We start from the raw sequence: 15,061 nt of genomic DNA, 5'->3' as shown, positions 1-15,061 counted from the left end.
TAACTTTATCTCCTCTTGTTCATTCAGTCTACAAAATCAAAACTGAATTTTGAAAAGCTGTAATAGTTTTTTTTTAATTTATGCTTTTTATTAGTACATATTTCTCATAAATGTTGATCACATTCATCATAGGGAATTTGTACCTGTAAATAATACATCGTGATTTTTTTCCCCATTCCCTCCCTTCTCTTCAGCACTTCTTCCTCTCCCCATTTACATAAGCTTTGTTTCCATTTATTTCCTTCTATTCTTTTTTTTCTTTTCTCTTCCTTCCCTGTCCCATCCCCTCCTTTGTTCCCCTTCCCATTTGAACATGCTCTTCCTACTTTCCAACATCTGCCATTCATTATGCTCCTTGTTTACCCTTTGGGTTTTTCATACAGGAAAAACAATGCAATATTTAAACTTATCTGTCCAATTTATTTCACTTAAGATTATGATCTCAAGGTGCATCCGTTTCCCTACAAATCACTCAACTTTATCCTTCTTTATGGCAGAGTAATAAATCTTGCATTTGAAAAGTCTGTTGAGAAGGTAATGGCCTGTGATTACAGTGACAAACTCTATATAAAAAGAAACTCATAGGTAATGAGAGTATATATGCTGAGCTTCAGTCTGACTGCTGAGAGTCAATATGACTCTCCACCTATTGCTGGGCTGGGAGGTGAGTTAGGTAACAATATCAATGAATAATAGGTATCCTTAGATATCCTTAGATGCCCCAAGAGGCTGAGAGTCAATGTCTCCTGTATTTAGCACATTGTAGGGCATTCATCTCCCAAGTACAAAGGACAGAACAAAATCCATTATTATCAGAGCAGGGGTTAGCAAGATCACCTTTGGAAACACGTGGTTGCTACAAAGACACTCCTTTCACGCTACTTTAATGTTTTATTTATTGATTCATATACTCATTCATTCCTGTACTCCAAAAATGTTTATCATTATTGTATGTAAAGCACAGTCCTAAACAAAGAAACAGGTGTGTCAGTATGTTTGTGTGTGTGTGCATGTGTATGGCAAAGCGAGGGGACAGAGAGAGAGAGAAAGAGAGAGAGAAAGAGAGAGGGAAAGAGAGGGAGAGAGAGAGGGAGAGATAAGATGCATCAGATACAGCTATTGTCTCTAAGTAACTTATAGGTCAGCATAGCAGTTTTTTCAACTTAAAGAACCTCCCCATAAAGATAATTTTACAGTATAGTCACGTATGCACACACATAGTTGAAAATTTTATAAAGCAACATTTACCTCTAAAATATATGATATACTTTGATATCTTCTATTTTAGTTTATTCTGATTACTCTATATTAATGAAGACAGAATAGTACTTGAGAGAATGATACCATGGTTCTGCTAGAGATTCACAGGTATATTTGAGTGTGTGTCCGTATTGGCATAATTATGGAGACAGAAGAGGAAATTAAGAACTAAGGTGAGGGGTTGTGAGGTGGGCCCTGACAGATGCGCAGGATGAGGAACTGAGGGGCGGTCTAGGAAGAGGGGTCAGATGCATAAATGCACGGTGCTAGGCAAGATAGATGGGTTCACGCATATGCACAGTAGAAGTAAGATAGGGTGTGGCCAAATCAAAAAGGGAAAATGAGAGTGCCATGAAGGTTCTGAACAAGAAACCTAAGGGATGGGGCTGTATCTAGGGACAATTTATCAGAAGGGCTCAGAGGAAGAACTGGTGACCATCCCCTCCCCTGCTGTTCCTTTTATTCTCCTTAGGGACACCCCACCTTACTATGGGAACTTTTGATTGCACATGGGCCTCATGGTGCAGAGGCAGGAGGATCACCACAAGTTCGAGGCCAGCCTGGACTACATAGTGAGTTCAGAGCCAGCCTGAACTACAAAGCGAGACTCTGTCTCAAAAAAAAAAAAAAGTATAGGCTCCCAAACAGGGGTATAGTAGAACAATTCTCTAAAACAGGATAGAAGATGTATGTTTATGGTGATTGAAAGAAAGTTGTAAACTTAAAGGAACAAAATACAATGAAAACAAAAACCTTAAATCTTATATATTTTTAAAGATTTTTACTAGTGCACATAAAAAGAGAACAAAACAGCATTTCTTGGAATGAAAAATATAGTTACCAAAATTAAAATTCTCCATGGGAGGGTTAAGCAACTGATTAGACATAGCCTAAGAGTGCCATAGTAAATGGGAAGACAGATTTAAGAAAATTACTTGGAATGCAGTAAAATGCAAAAAAATGGCAGCAATAATAAAAGAAGGGTAAGAAGACACGCAATATGGCATGAAAGGTCCAATAACTAACAGGAATGCCAGAAAAAGAGAATGGAGAGGGGCCAGGGATTTAGCTTAGTGGTGCTCAGTGGTGCTGCTCCCTGACTCAAGCACAAGGTCCTGAATTCGATCCCCAGTACCACAAAAAAGAAAAACAAAAAAAGAGAGAGAGAGAATGGAGAAAGTAGATAAATGGCCATATTCACATAGGTAATTGTCAAGAATCTTCTAGAATTGATGAAAGATATAAATCCTCAATTCAAGAAGTACAAGAGTTTCTAACAAGAAAATAAAAACAAATCCACACCCAAGAAAAGTATACCAAAAGTGCCCAACACCAAAGACAATAAACAGAAAAAAATCCACATGTAACAAATCAACTACAGACTTTTCAATGACAATTATAGAGGCGACACAGTGAAATATACTGTCAAAAATCTAGAGGGAGAATGAATATATGTCAACCTCAAATTCTATTCCCAGCTAAATCATCTTTGATAAATGAGGGAGAAATAAAGACTCTGAAGATGAAGAAGACTGAGTTATTTACCACTCATGACTCTTTCTATACTTTTAATATTTTGAAATAAAATATTAAAAAACACACAGATGACCTCATTTAGCTTGTTTAGAACATTTTGGAAAGGTGAAATAGTAGTAAGAGTGAACAAAAGCAAAGGCTATCAAATGTCTCCATTAAGCAATAAAAACAGAATAAAACCATTGACTTATCCATAAATATTAATGAATATGACCTGAGCAACTTTTGGGTACAAAGAGCAATATTGCTGACCAAGTGCAAGATGTTTACAAAGATATTTATAAGGAAAAAGAACTAAAATTTGAATCTGATAGGACATTTTTATTTCATGCCCCCTTTACCCATTAAGGTTCACTACTTGAACATCAGAAAGTCATAAATAAAACTTTAAACTTTAATTTAATGTGGTAGATGGATAATCTACTGCACATTGTTGAGCTAATATGAAGTTCTGAGTCAAACTTTTAAAGATGAAAGAAGTTGCGCATGGTGGTGCATGCCTATAATCCCAGCACTTGGGAAGCTGAGGCAGGAGGATCACAATGAGTTCTAGGCCAGCCTGGGCTATGAAGTGAGTTCAAGGACAGTCTGAACTACATAGTGAAACTCTGCTGTCAAAAACAAGATAAAACAGGCCCGGGGATTTAGCTTAGTGGTACTGCACCTGCCTCGAAAGCGCAAAGTCATGAGTTCAATCCCCAGTACTGCAAAAAACAAAATAAAACAAACAAAAAAGACAAAACAAAACAAAAACACAGGTTCTTGCACAGTTCACAAAATAAGAAATCTATACTTCTGAATTTTTGAAAATTATCTTTGCCACCTCAAGTTATATTAAGGAAAATGACGACACTATTTTGTGGTTTTATGTAAACATACATAAATTCAGGGTTTCAAAGGATTTAATATCTTGCTAAAAGAGGCTAAATCAGGAAGAGAAATAGAAGGGGACATTTAATAGAATTCCACTTAACTGTACTCTGCATACATAAAAAGTAAGACCTCTAGGGGTGGGAGTGTAGCTCAGTGGTAGAACACTTGCCTAGCAGGCACTAGCACTTGGTTCCATCCCAAGCCTCACTAAAACAAATCACAAAATCACCTCTTACTATGGCCACAGGACAAAATGTCACATGCATGTTCATATTTTTAGAATCAAGTAATAATTCACAGAATCCATTTATAGTTACTATCCTATAAGTAAGCAAATAAAGGGATAAAAATTACCAAGCATTTTTCAGCATCAGTGGAAGTTTACATCTGTGGCAAAAAATAAAAGGGGAACAGTCTCTTTTTATAAAAAGTAAGGAATTGATTGTGTGTATTTCTTCTGCTAAAAACATCAGGTACATCTCATTGGCAATTAATGTCTAGCAGCATCTCTCCCAGTAGGCACACAATAAAGATCTGCTGATGAAGAAAACTTTCTTCTGTTTGAAGATATCTAACCAAAGGAATATAATGTCTACCCCTTATTAGAAGAATGCTGTGTATACAAGAGTCTTTCAGGCCTAATCCTTATTCAAGGAAGAAAAAAGGGCTCCTAAAGAAATCCTAAGCTGAGTAAAGATGAATCCAGGTAACCCAAGTGATTTCATCTCAGAAGTTCCTAAATAACAGAACAGTATATAAATTATTATCCTGGAAACATGGATAGTTCAAAAGGAATCATCTCTTTTGTACAACTTTTGTACAACTTCTGGGTTTTGTACAACTCCTGGGTTCCTCAGAAAATTAATGAGGATACACAAATTCAGAGAGCTTTAACCTGGCATTTTTTGGCATTTCTATGTGTTAAGGAGTGAAAAGAAACTTCATCGTGCTTTACCACTCTGTCCTCCCTAAACTCCCCATTCCCTTCTGAACCCAAAGCAGGTTCCTCCATCTACCAGGGAAAGGGTCCTAGCTGCTTCAGCAGCTAGAGGTTTCTAGGGATCAGACTGTTCTTAGCAGTGGGAATTTGGATATTTGACTTGGCTGACTCAAGTCACAGGAGGACCCTGTGTTGGTGTAAAAGAGCAAAGTTACCTTTACTTAAAGATAATATGTAAAGACTGATCACAGAGTGCAGTTACTGCAGTTCAGAGTGGGGTCTGACATCTTCCAGCCTGAGTACAAATCAACAAAAAGGTGTGACCTTCAGCAATAATTTAACCTCTATGCTATTTTTCCCAACCGTAAATGAGATGTGACCCAAGGTCATTGTAAAGAGTAAATTAAGCACAATGCTTGGCACACTCTATGCTAGTTACTATGAGTAGTAAGAGTAATACTCTAAGCTAGCTACTCCAGTCAGTACTCCATGCCACCTTCTATCAGTAGTAAGAGTAGTAGAAACATAAAAACGTAAGTGAATGGAAAAAAGATACGCACTAAGGAACAAATTTAAGCAAACTGAAATCATAAAACCAAGGAACAATTTCCATAATCATGGATTTTTAATAAATGAATAGAATTTTATTAAAAGAATGCATAAAGATAGTCTTTGTTGATCTAATAAAAACTTTAACATGCAAAGTTTGTAACTTTCAGGTAAATACACTTAACATTCTTGAATTCTGATTTCTAAACTTTAAGATGTGATCCTTTTTTTTACACAGGTTATTTTAACAGAGGATGTTGTACATCGTCTGGTACATATTTTCAAAGATCTGTGCTATGGACTCAGAAAAATTGCCCCTAATCATTTTCAGCCATGATTCTGCAAGGCAAAGTCTGATTATCTTCACACTGCTCCAGTATCCTCACAGGAGGTACAAAGCCTCGCTTCATAGAAACAGCTGCGTCACTCTGAATTCCTTTCCTTCTCTCTTATTGTGTGTGGCCCAACCAAGGTCAGAAAACAAGTAATCTGAACCTACCAATTGCACTTTCTTCCTTCCTGATTGTCCTTTCAAGATTCAGTGCTCTCAGAGCCCTGTTAAAGCAATTAACATAAGGCTCACCCACACTTTACTTTCCAGCCTAAGCATCTGCAAAAAAAGACGCTGAAGTCCAAAGGCATCATTTGTGTAATAAGGGATCTAAAGGTAAGAAAGTCAAGAATTTCTTGTCTTCCAATTTTCAGAAGTTGGAACTGGGGTTTCTGAATGACTTGCCAAAACACTTCCTTTGACAACATGGTACTGCGAACCTTATGTTCTTAACCTGGAAGTCGAGACAGCCACTTGAAGAACAATGACCTTTTTTTTTCTCATTTACTTGAAATACAGGACAAAAAATTTTGTTTGCAGTAAAAATACATAGCTGTGACACACAATTTTTCTATTATTAATAGTTCTGGTCAGATGATGTTTATTGTCCTAAATGCAACGATGAAGTATGCTACTAAATTTTATGTGTTAACGATTGTTTTAAAGTTCTCAATTTTTTCCCCTGAAACCAGGAAACCTAACTTATCTTTTTAAACCCATAATTAAAAAATACCCTTTGGAAAGCAGGGAATTAGTAATCCATCCTTTTCAGGGATGGTAAAGTCCAGCATATAGTCATCACTTGATATCTGTGGAGATTTGTTCAAGATCACTTCCTTCAGATAATAGCTCAGTGGCGCCATGCCTACCTAGCAAGTGCAAGGTCCTGAGTTCAATTCCTGGTACCAGAAAAAAAAATGTACAAATGCTCAAGTCCCTTGTATTAAGTGGCAGAACTATTTGCACTGGACCTGTGCATATCCTCCTATGCACTTTAAATCATCTAGTTGACATATAATACCTAACATAATATAAATGCTATGTAAATAGTTGCTACACTGAATTATTTAGGGAATAATGACCAAAAAAGGTAAGTACATATTTAGTAGAGATACAATTATTTTTCCCAAATGTTTTCAATCTTGAGTTTGGTTCACTCCATGAATATGAAATCCTAGGATATGGAGGGCCTACAGAATTCAGCATGCAGTTGAATTTAGAAAGAGGTAGGCTCCATGGCATACACTCACCAGGGGCTCTGCCATAATGATGCGAATCTTACGCTCAGCCTGGGTGGTGAAATTGACAAATAAACTCTTGAGGACATATTCTCCTGGTTTGCTGTCTGGGTCCACATTGATAGGTAACATGGTTGGCGGCCCTTTCTCCTTGTGTGTGCCTGAGGCAGGTGGAATTGGAGGCTTGATGTAACCGTTGCCAACTGGAGAAGCTGAAAAACAGAATGGATGTTCTTAGTGGCTGAAAATAACATTATAAATATTCAGACAGGGTGTGTTAAACCACAAATATAAGGATATTAATCATATCAAGAATGTCACACTTAATATCATAAGCTGACCTTATTCTTTAGAAATGATGTGGGAATTTATGTTATGTTTGCATTGCACAATATTTGATAATCTCAAAATTCTTCTTGTCACCAGACTGATATGACTGATAAATCTATAATATTTATGACATTTTTGGCTTCTCTTTTATGTTCCAGGCAAATGGAGTAAAAAAAATTAGGAAAAAGGTAATTTCTTGTCCAAGTTTTCTTAATGACAGAAGCTGTCTTCTATGCTTCAGCAGAATAATGTAAAAGACTCTGGGGGAGTCATTTCTTCCAGAAGTCTCCAAGAGCCAATTTTCAGAAGCCCTGTTGGCTCTTGCTCTCAAAGGGGCAAGACCACCATCCTTGATTCAAGTTGAGAAGCCTTTGTTTGTCCTTTGTTATATAAACAATGTATTTAAAATGTGTGCATTTATAAATAGTTAACTTCCTCCCTCCCTCCTTCCTTTCTTTTCATAGTGCTGGGGATCAGACCCAGGATCTAAACCATGCTAGGCAAGTGATGTATCAGTGAGCTATACCTTCAGCCCTTGTCCTTTTTAAAATATATAAATTGCCTACTTGGACTAGATCTTGAACAGGGGCAACTATCAGGGTTCCTGCTGAGTGGCCTCCCATTAGAATGCAACCCAGTTAATTATTTAACTGGAAAAAATTATTTTGCTTTAAATGCAAATTTCGAGTCTCTGCTTTTCATGGTACTTTGACATATTAAAACTGTAGCATGCACCAGCCAAATACTTGCAAGATAGTCAGGTATCAATATACAGTTTAGGATAGAGACAGGAATGCCAAGTACAGGATAATGATTGGCTACAGAGATTAAGGGAAAAGAATCAAGGAAAAAGTGAATTTCCCATTTGGATGCTGGTTTAGTTATGAATAGAATGGTGGTACCATGGATAACAAAGAGGGAACAAGGTTCTCCATGAAGCTGAGCACTCAGAGCTACCAATAAACATAAGCCTTCTCCTCTTTTCTTTCCATCCCAAGCCCTGTTCTGTGGAAGACATACAAAAGTATTGTCTATTGTATTAAATTACAACTTTGTCCCCAGTGTCACATTAATGACTTTCCCACATTTTCCCTACCCCTTCCTCTCCAGTTCACTTAACCTGACAGAATTGAGGATTCCTTATATCTGGAAGGTCTTTCTAGATCTTTACTACTACTACACTATAGGAATAGGGCCTCTTGAGTTAAGCAATAACATAAAATGTGCTGCACAATTTCTTTTCATCCTCTCCATTCCCATTAGCTGTGTCCTAGTCTCAGCCCTTGGAAATCTATGGCTAAGTCAGAACAGCAGATACCTTCAAGGCTGACTTCATTCCACCTGTTTTACATTCCCATCCAATCTTCTTTCTGCTTGGTTTAAATTTTAACACCCTTCTGCTCAAAACTTTCAATAGCTCACAATTATCAGCAAGCCTTGAACCATCAGCCTGGTTTAGGGGTCTCTGGTGGTTTGCCTTTGCCTTCTGCCCCAGCCCACTGATGCCCTGGCCCAGGAATACAATCTTCTCATGCATGCCTTCCTTCTTCCTTTCTCTCATGCTGTTCTTTCTTCTCTTTTCATCCAACTCTCCTCTTCTTTTACCACAGAGAAGCTGTTTTGCCTAGAATTGGCCCTAAAATTGAACCATATAGCTGTATCCCATAAAAGTAACAAGACCATAGCTTCTCAGATATAATACAGCCAACCCTTGGTAGTCATAGAGGATTGGTTCCAGGATAACCACAGACACCAAAATTCAAAGGTGCCCAAGTCCTTTACTGAAAATGGCACAGTATTTGCACATAATCTATATATGTCCTGTACACTTTAAATAATCTGTAGATTACTTATGATATATAAATAATAGAAACGCTATGGGAATATATTTGTTATATTGCATTGTTTAGGGAATAATAACAAGAAAAATATCTGTACATATTCACAGAAGATGCAATTTTTTTCTGAATATTTTGACCTATGGTCAGATGAATCTATGGATGTGGAGCTAGTGGATACAAAGGGCTAATTATAGAGTTCCTTGCATAGATAGTATTCAGTAAATCTCCTTAAATAACTATTAAACATGGCTTCTTTATTTCTGTAAGTCAATGAGTGATTCATGGGATGAGAGCTACATGAGAACCAGAGTGTCAGAGTCTTTAATGAATCGGGCACAGTATTTGCAATGAAGAGTCATTCATTAACTGGCACTTCAAGCAGTGTACTGAAAGACACTATTCTAAAGGGACATCTTTTGGGATGAAAATCAAGTGCTGTCCACTCCTCCACCCTACTGCTACTCTCCACCTTGTGTGAGTAGATTGCCTGCCCACTGCCAAATTAGAGGGACAGCCTATCACGAGAGCTGTCTTCCTATATAACAAGGGCATCATGCCACAGAACTGGAGACTGGAACACAAACCTGAAATATCTACTTGGAGTACAACTTTTTAATATCTTCAGTTTTTCACAGGGTTGAATCCACTTCCAGATGACAGCAATAATGGAGTTGATGTAAAATATAATTGGAAGACTAGATCCATAATTACAAGACTCCTGGGGTTAGAAGTCGCAATTACACTGAGAGGATTTTCATTACAGTGACCTCTGGCAGTCTTCTGTAAAGCTACATTCTGAACTGGATAGCTAAAATCCAGATACTGGAATACCTTTTAGACAAATCTTCCATTTAAAAAGCCAAAGTACAAATTCATAAAAAATCCTATCCACCTGTACTTCAAAGCCAGACACCTTTGAGAGTACCAAAGTCAGTGCACACAGACTGAATGAGCTGGAACCATCCTAAGCCAGCCAAAGCCCAGGCCAGAGCAGAGGGTAAATGAGGGGCAGCATCCATCAGTTTCACATAGGTCAGCCTGGGCTGATGGAGACACAATGAAAGTCACTGGGTTGAATGTCCTTGAACTGGATCCACTGTCAAGTTTCAGTAACTCCTCTTCATTCTACCATAATTAATTCCTGACAAATTCTAGCCTTTTGTCAGTATAATTTTAAAAAGTAAACATTATGTCACAGCACTGCTCAGTAACTCAGTTGTTTGGTGATAATATATTTGGAACCAGGAAATTCATGATCCCTGATCATATAAATTGAGTCCACTCTACTCTTAACATTACCAGGAGAGAAAAATCACTAAAGTCTCCTGTAGCACTTGCTTTTTCTTGCCTATACCTAGATCATTTGTCTAGTTTCTAAGTTCACAAGAAAACTCTAAGGGAGGGGTGTAATTTCTATGGCTAGAACTCCAGAAACAGATGAGGAGGTGAGGGGAGGGGGAGGGGGGAGGAAGAAGAAAGAAGAGGAGGAAGAAGAAAGAGAAGTGACTTGATCTAGAAGCCACCAGAACTTAAAAATACAGTGCCTGAACTTGACAGCCTCACAGGCTTGGATGGACGCTTGCTCCAGCGAGCATGCTTTCATAATAAATGTTCACAATGGATGACGACACCAATTCCCTTTACAGAAAGGTAAAGACGAGGTGATAAAAGCCAAAAGTAAAAGGAAATATATCTTTGGTGTATAAAAAAGATAAATTCACCAAACCTGAGAATCTGGCTTTGAAAATTTCAAATTATTTCTTTCTAGATCTTTATTTTTTGGTACTGGGAATCAAACTCAGGACACCTGGTGGTTGCCAGACAGGTCACCACCACTGAGCCAAATCCCCTGAAATTTACTTTTGATTGAAAAAAAAAAACAACACAGATGCAGAAGTAGCCATAGTTTGGGTCCATTTTCCAGCTTTGCAAACCAACGCAGGTAGTGACTACTCAAAATCTATTCCTTTCTTCTTGGGGAGCTTTCTTTGCTTTTAATGCAGTCTGGAAAACAAATCACTCACCCTCCAAGGCTCAGTCAACATCCTCTCCTCCACCTAGCTGGGGCTGGGTATTCCTTTCCATTCAGTACCCCACAGCTGTCCCAAGTGGACGGTCAAATTGCTCCTTACACTGCGTTCTGGAAATATGAATCCCTTACAGTGAAAGGTCCCAACAGGTCATATATCTCATTTTTTCTCCTTGCAAATATTTTCCGAAGGAATAATTTTAATTTGTTATAGTAAAAACTTCGCCCATTTAAATTTCTTGCATATATATTTTTAAATCTACTGTAATATCTCAGTTCATGAACATCTCTGTGGGCAAACAATTCAGTTCCCAAACAAAAGTGTTCATCAACTCACAAACCACATCAGATGACAAATTCAACAATGGCTATCTTCCCCACACAAAACAAACACAGCCATTTTCCTCAAAACCATAAAACAAATTAAATTCATAAACCAAGGTGCCCCTGTATTTTTATTTATTTGGAACTGTGTTAAAGTACACATAACAAAATTTACTGCCTTAGTCATTTGTAAGTGTACAGGCTCCGTGGCGTTCATGTGATGAACTTTCAGATTCAGTTCCATCTATCTTCATTCTCCTTTCCTTCATCTTGTTTATTTTCATCTATCAGCTCTATTTCCCTAGAAATTAATGTTCCCAACACCAGTTCTTAGGGTTGGGGAGATGAGGCGGCTGGAGAGGAAGGACACCACTTTCACAGACCAATTCGGTTTCTAATTACTAAATCCTTTTGGAGTTTGCCTTCTTTCTATATTTTCTCATTTTCATTTTAATCTTGGATTAAACATGTTCTACATTTTCTTCACTGCCGCCTTTTGTCTTCCATATTTTGTTGGCATTCTTTTATTATTTGTATTCCAAATTTTGCTCCTATTTGGTTTTTCTGAATTGTTTTAGATGTTTTCCCTCTTTCATTGGGTCTTCATATTTTATATCAGGTGGGATCCACTCTTTAATCTATAAGAAGTCTCTTTTAGGCTTTAGGGGCCCACTCATTCTTCTTTATTAGATCTGCCTGTTTTTGACCACAAGGGCTTATCTTTGGAGCATGACTAGTTTTCCTTCCAGTCTCACTAATAGTTTTATTTGTAGGCTAGCTCTTCTTGGCTAGCTCAGGTCTTCAGCAATATTTCTCTATGTCTACCCGCCACAATTTGTAGTTCACCTACATTTTATCATGATGGTGAAAAGAAGGGAAAGGCTATCTTGAGGTTCTCCTGTAAGAGTCCCAGAAGATAACAGTGACAGCAGATGTGACAGGAAAGCAATTGGTTTTCTCAGTCAGATTTTCTCAGAGTTCCACCTTTCATTCCAGGATTCACTCAGTCTCACTCACTCACTCACTCCATTTCATCCAACATTGACTTAGCTAGATGTCTAGGTTTCGGGTTCTGAGAAGTTGTCTGCAGACAGAGCTGATGGCTCTGCCCTTAAAAGGTTACACTGTATGGAGGCAGTGTACTGTGACCAGCACTGTCACATATGCATACACACGTGCTATGTCAAATTGCAATAAATTCTAAAAAATGGGGGGGGTTTTAAACAATCAGTGTCTAGCAGGGGTGGTGATCCTATGGCACGTGTGCTGCACCTAGCTGTTTGTTATCACTGAAAGCTCTAAAAGGTTTACCATCACTGGTCTAGAGGAACCTGCTTCTCTTTGCTTCCTGAAGGTGTTGAGATACTGTGGTTTGGAGATGCCAGAAAGGATAGAAAATCCAAATGTCCTGCATCTGTGTAGGTTTGGGTGGAGTTTTTTTGTTTGTTTGTTTTGTTTTTGTTGCATTAGTGGGGTTTTGCTCGATGCTGAACTACATTCCCAGCCCTTTTAAAAATTTTTATTTTGAGACAGGTTCTTGTTAAGTTGCCCAGGCTGGCCTTGTATTTGTGATCCTCCTGCTTCAGCCTCCCAAGTAGGTGAGATTATAGGAATGAGCCACCACGCGCAAGAAGATCCAACTTCGTTGTTTAAGATAAACCAGTTGCTTATGGTGAGAATTTCAACCAGCTTGTTAAGAGCATGAATCAAAATGCCTAACATGGCTTCCCCAACTGCCTTCACAAAGCATACTCCTCAAAAAAGAGGGACATTTTACCTGCTTTTTTTTTAAACTAGCTTGCAAAGACAGATAAGCACAGAGCCCATTTTTCTAAACACTAAATGCTTTTTTTGCTGCTCCTGTGACAGGAATCTGACCCTGAGCATTTGAAATAAAGAAGTTTTTTTGTATGGGGGATTGAACTCAGGACCTTGCGCTTTCAAGCCAGGCACAACACTAAGCTAAATCTCTGGCCCTTCCTTCTTATTTTTTAAAAGTGCCCCCAACATGTTATGTGGTAACAAACTGAAGTAGGCACTCTTTCTAGGAATGGCAGTCTGATTAAACAAACTTCCTTTCCAGAGATCAAGGTAAACTTCCCTCTCAACAAAGGAGCTAATTTATAAGACTTCTTTGTTTACAGTTGGATATAAATTATTCTTATGGCCAGTTCTTAGTATTTTGGTCATTTAGTAGGTGCAGAGGGTGAGGTTAGCAGGAACTGGAATCTTTCTTTAGAACCACACTTTCCCTTCTAAGTCCCTCTTCCCTCAACAGACTTACTTCACTGGCATTATAGGAACATTTCATAAAACATAACAAACCAAAGATGACACATCTACTGTGAGAACGTGTCACACTGTGTATAGGAAAATAATAAACTGTCCACTAATGTATTTATGAGGATGCTTAAGAAATGGCACATTAAAAAGTACTGCAAATACTCAATTTGACCAGAAACCCTAGAAGAAGTCATGTGAAGTAAACTAGAGCAAAAAGAAAAATCCTCCCAACATGATAGGAAATGTTATTTTCCTCTGAAGAGTCATATTAAGAATGGAAAATGTTGGGCTAAGAAGACACAGTTTGAGTAACACAAGAATCAAAATCAGTGTTGTTTCTGGTCTCTCCAAGAAATGGAGAGAGGGAAGCAGTTCAATAAACTGAAAGGTGTGGTGGTACATGGCAGTAATTCTAGTCACTCAGAGGTTGAGGCAGGAGGATTCCAAGCTTAAGGCCAGCCTGGACAACTTAGTGAGACCTTGTCTCGAAATAAAAGGGAGAGTTGAGGCTGTAACTCTGCGAACCTGGGTTCAATCTCCACTGTCACAAAAGAAAAAGAAAGAAGAAAGCCTCAAGTCACTGCCTTGTTTTCTTTTTCTCTCTTCCTCTGCCCTTCAGTATTTTATCTCAGAAAAACGACGGTAACTCTTCAGTGATTGCTTTTATAAATGTCTGTCATCTGCTAAGATGCAATTACATGGACTTCCCTTGATTTTCAAAGTAGGTACTGTCATTAGAGTCTGAAAGAATGTCTGCCAAGACCTGTGAGCAAAGAAAGATGAGGTTACATTGACATTTCAAGGTCTTTTCTCACCAAAAGGAGATCAAATAACCTGCTAGAGGCAGGATAATCCTGACTTTCAACTTCCTTTTTCTCCCCTAGAGAACTAACAAACTGAACTGGTTCATGTGTCCCTCTCTGGCCCTCTGCCCTTTTTTGTTTTTTCATTTTCTCTCCTTTGTATTTTCTTGTTCCATTTGTTCATTTTATGTAGCAAAATCTCATTAATTTGAACTCCATATATTCAAAATTTGTGATCTTTGGACAAAGCCTTGAATTTTTTGATGTTAACTTAAAAAAAAAATATTTGCTTACTTAAGAGTGGGGATCCTTGGTGCTCAGAATCTCTAGCATATTGGAGTCACCAGGAATGGAGAGTTTACATTTCTAACCAGCCCAAGTGATGCGAGTACTCTGACACCAGATGCAAATAAATATGAAAACAAAGAAAGAAAAAAATCAATCCTATTAATAGAATTGTTTTCAATTTCATTTGCCTATAGCAAAACTGATGTGCTTTGTTCACTATTGAAGTTAACAGTGGTTGGCAAAAAAGAGTGGAAAGAGTATTGAATTGGGAACCAAAAGTCTGAGCTCTGGATGACCTTGGGGAAGGATCTGGCACCAATTAGGCTTCAGTGTCCTTACCTGGGTGCTTTCAGTTTGTCTTTGGCAAATCCAGGGTCTTCTATACACTAGACAATTGCTCTTCCACTGAGCTACATCCCTAGCCCCTTACCTTTCT

General features: G+C 38.1%; 1 protein-coding gene across 8 annotated transcripts in view; it reads right to left on the bottom strand.

The window, feature by feature from the left end:
• The window catches only part of Fry (FRY microtubule binding protein), a 475,943-nt gene that overhangs the window by 226,259 nt on the left and 234,623 nt on the right, over nucleotides 1-15,061 (bottom strand). For all 8 annotated transcript variants that reach the window (XM_087199565.1, XM_087199561.1, XM_087199560.1 and 5 more), the window contains one exon: nucleotides 6,740-6,939. In XM_087199565.1, the coding sequence (XP_087055691.1) occupies nucleotides 6,740-6,859 (120 nt within the window). In that variant the 5' untranslated portion in view covers nucleotides 6,860-6,939. The remainder of the gene's footprint in view (nucleotides 1-6,739; nucleotides 6,940-15,061) is intronic.

The sequence above is a fragment of the Heterocephalus glaber genome, unplaced genomic scaffold (assembly GCF_053883595.1).
Source record: "Heterocephalus glaber isolate CG9 unplaced genomic scaffold, H.glaber_assembly_v1.0 deba00001720, whole genome shotgun sequence".
In the NCBI taxonomy this organism is placed as follows: domain Eukaryota; kingdom Metazoa; phylum Chordata; class Mammalia; order Rodentia; family Bathyergidae; genus Heterocephalus; species Heterocephalus glaber.
This window is presented reverse-complemented; position numbering and strand designations above follow the sequence as displayed.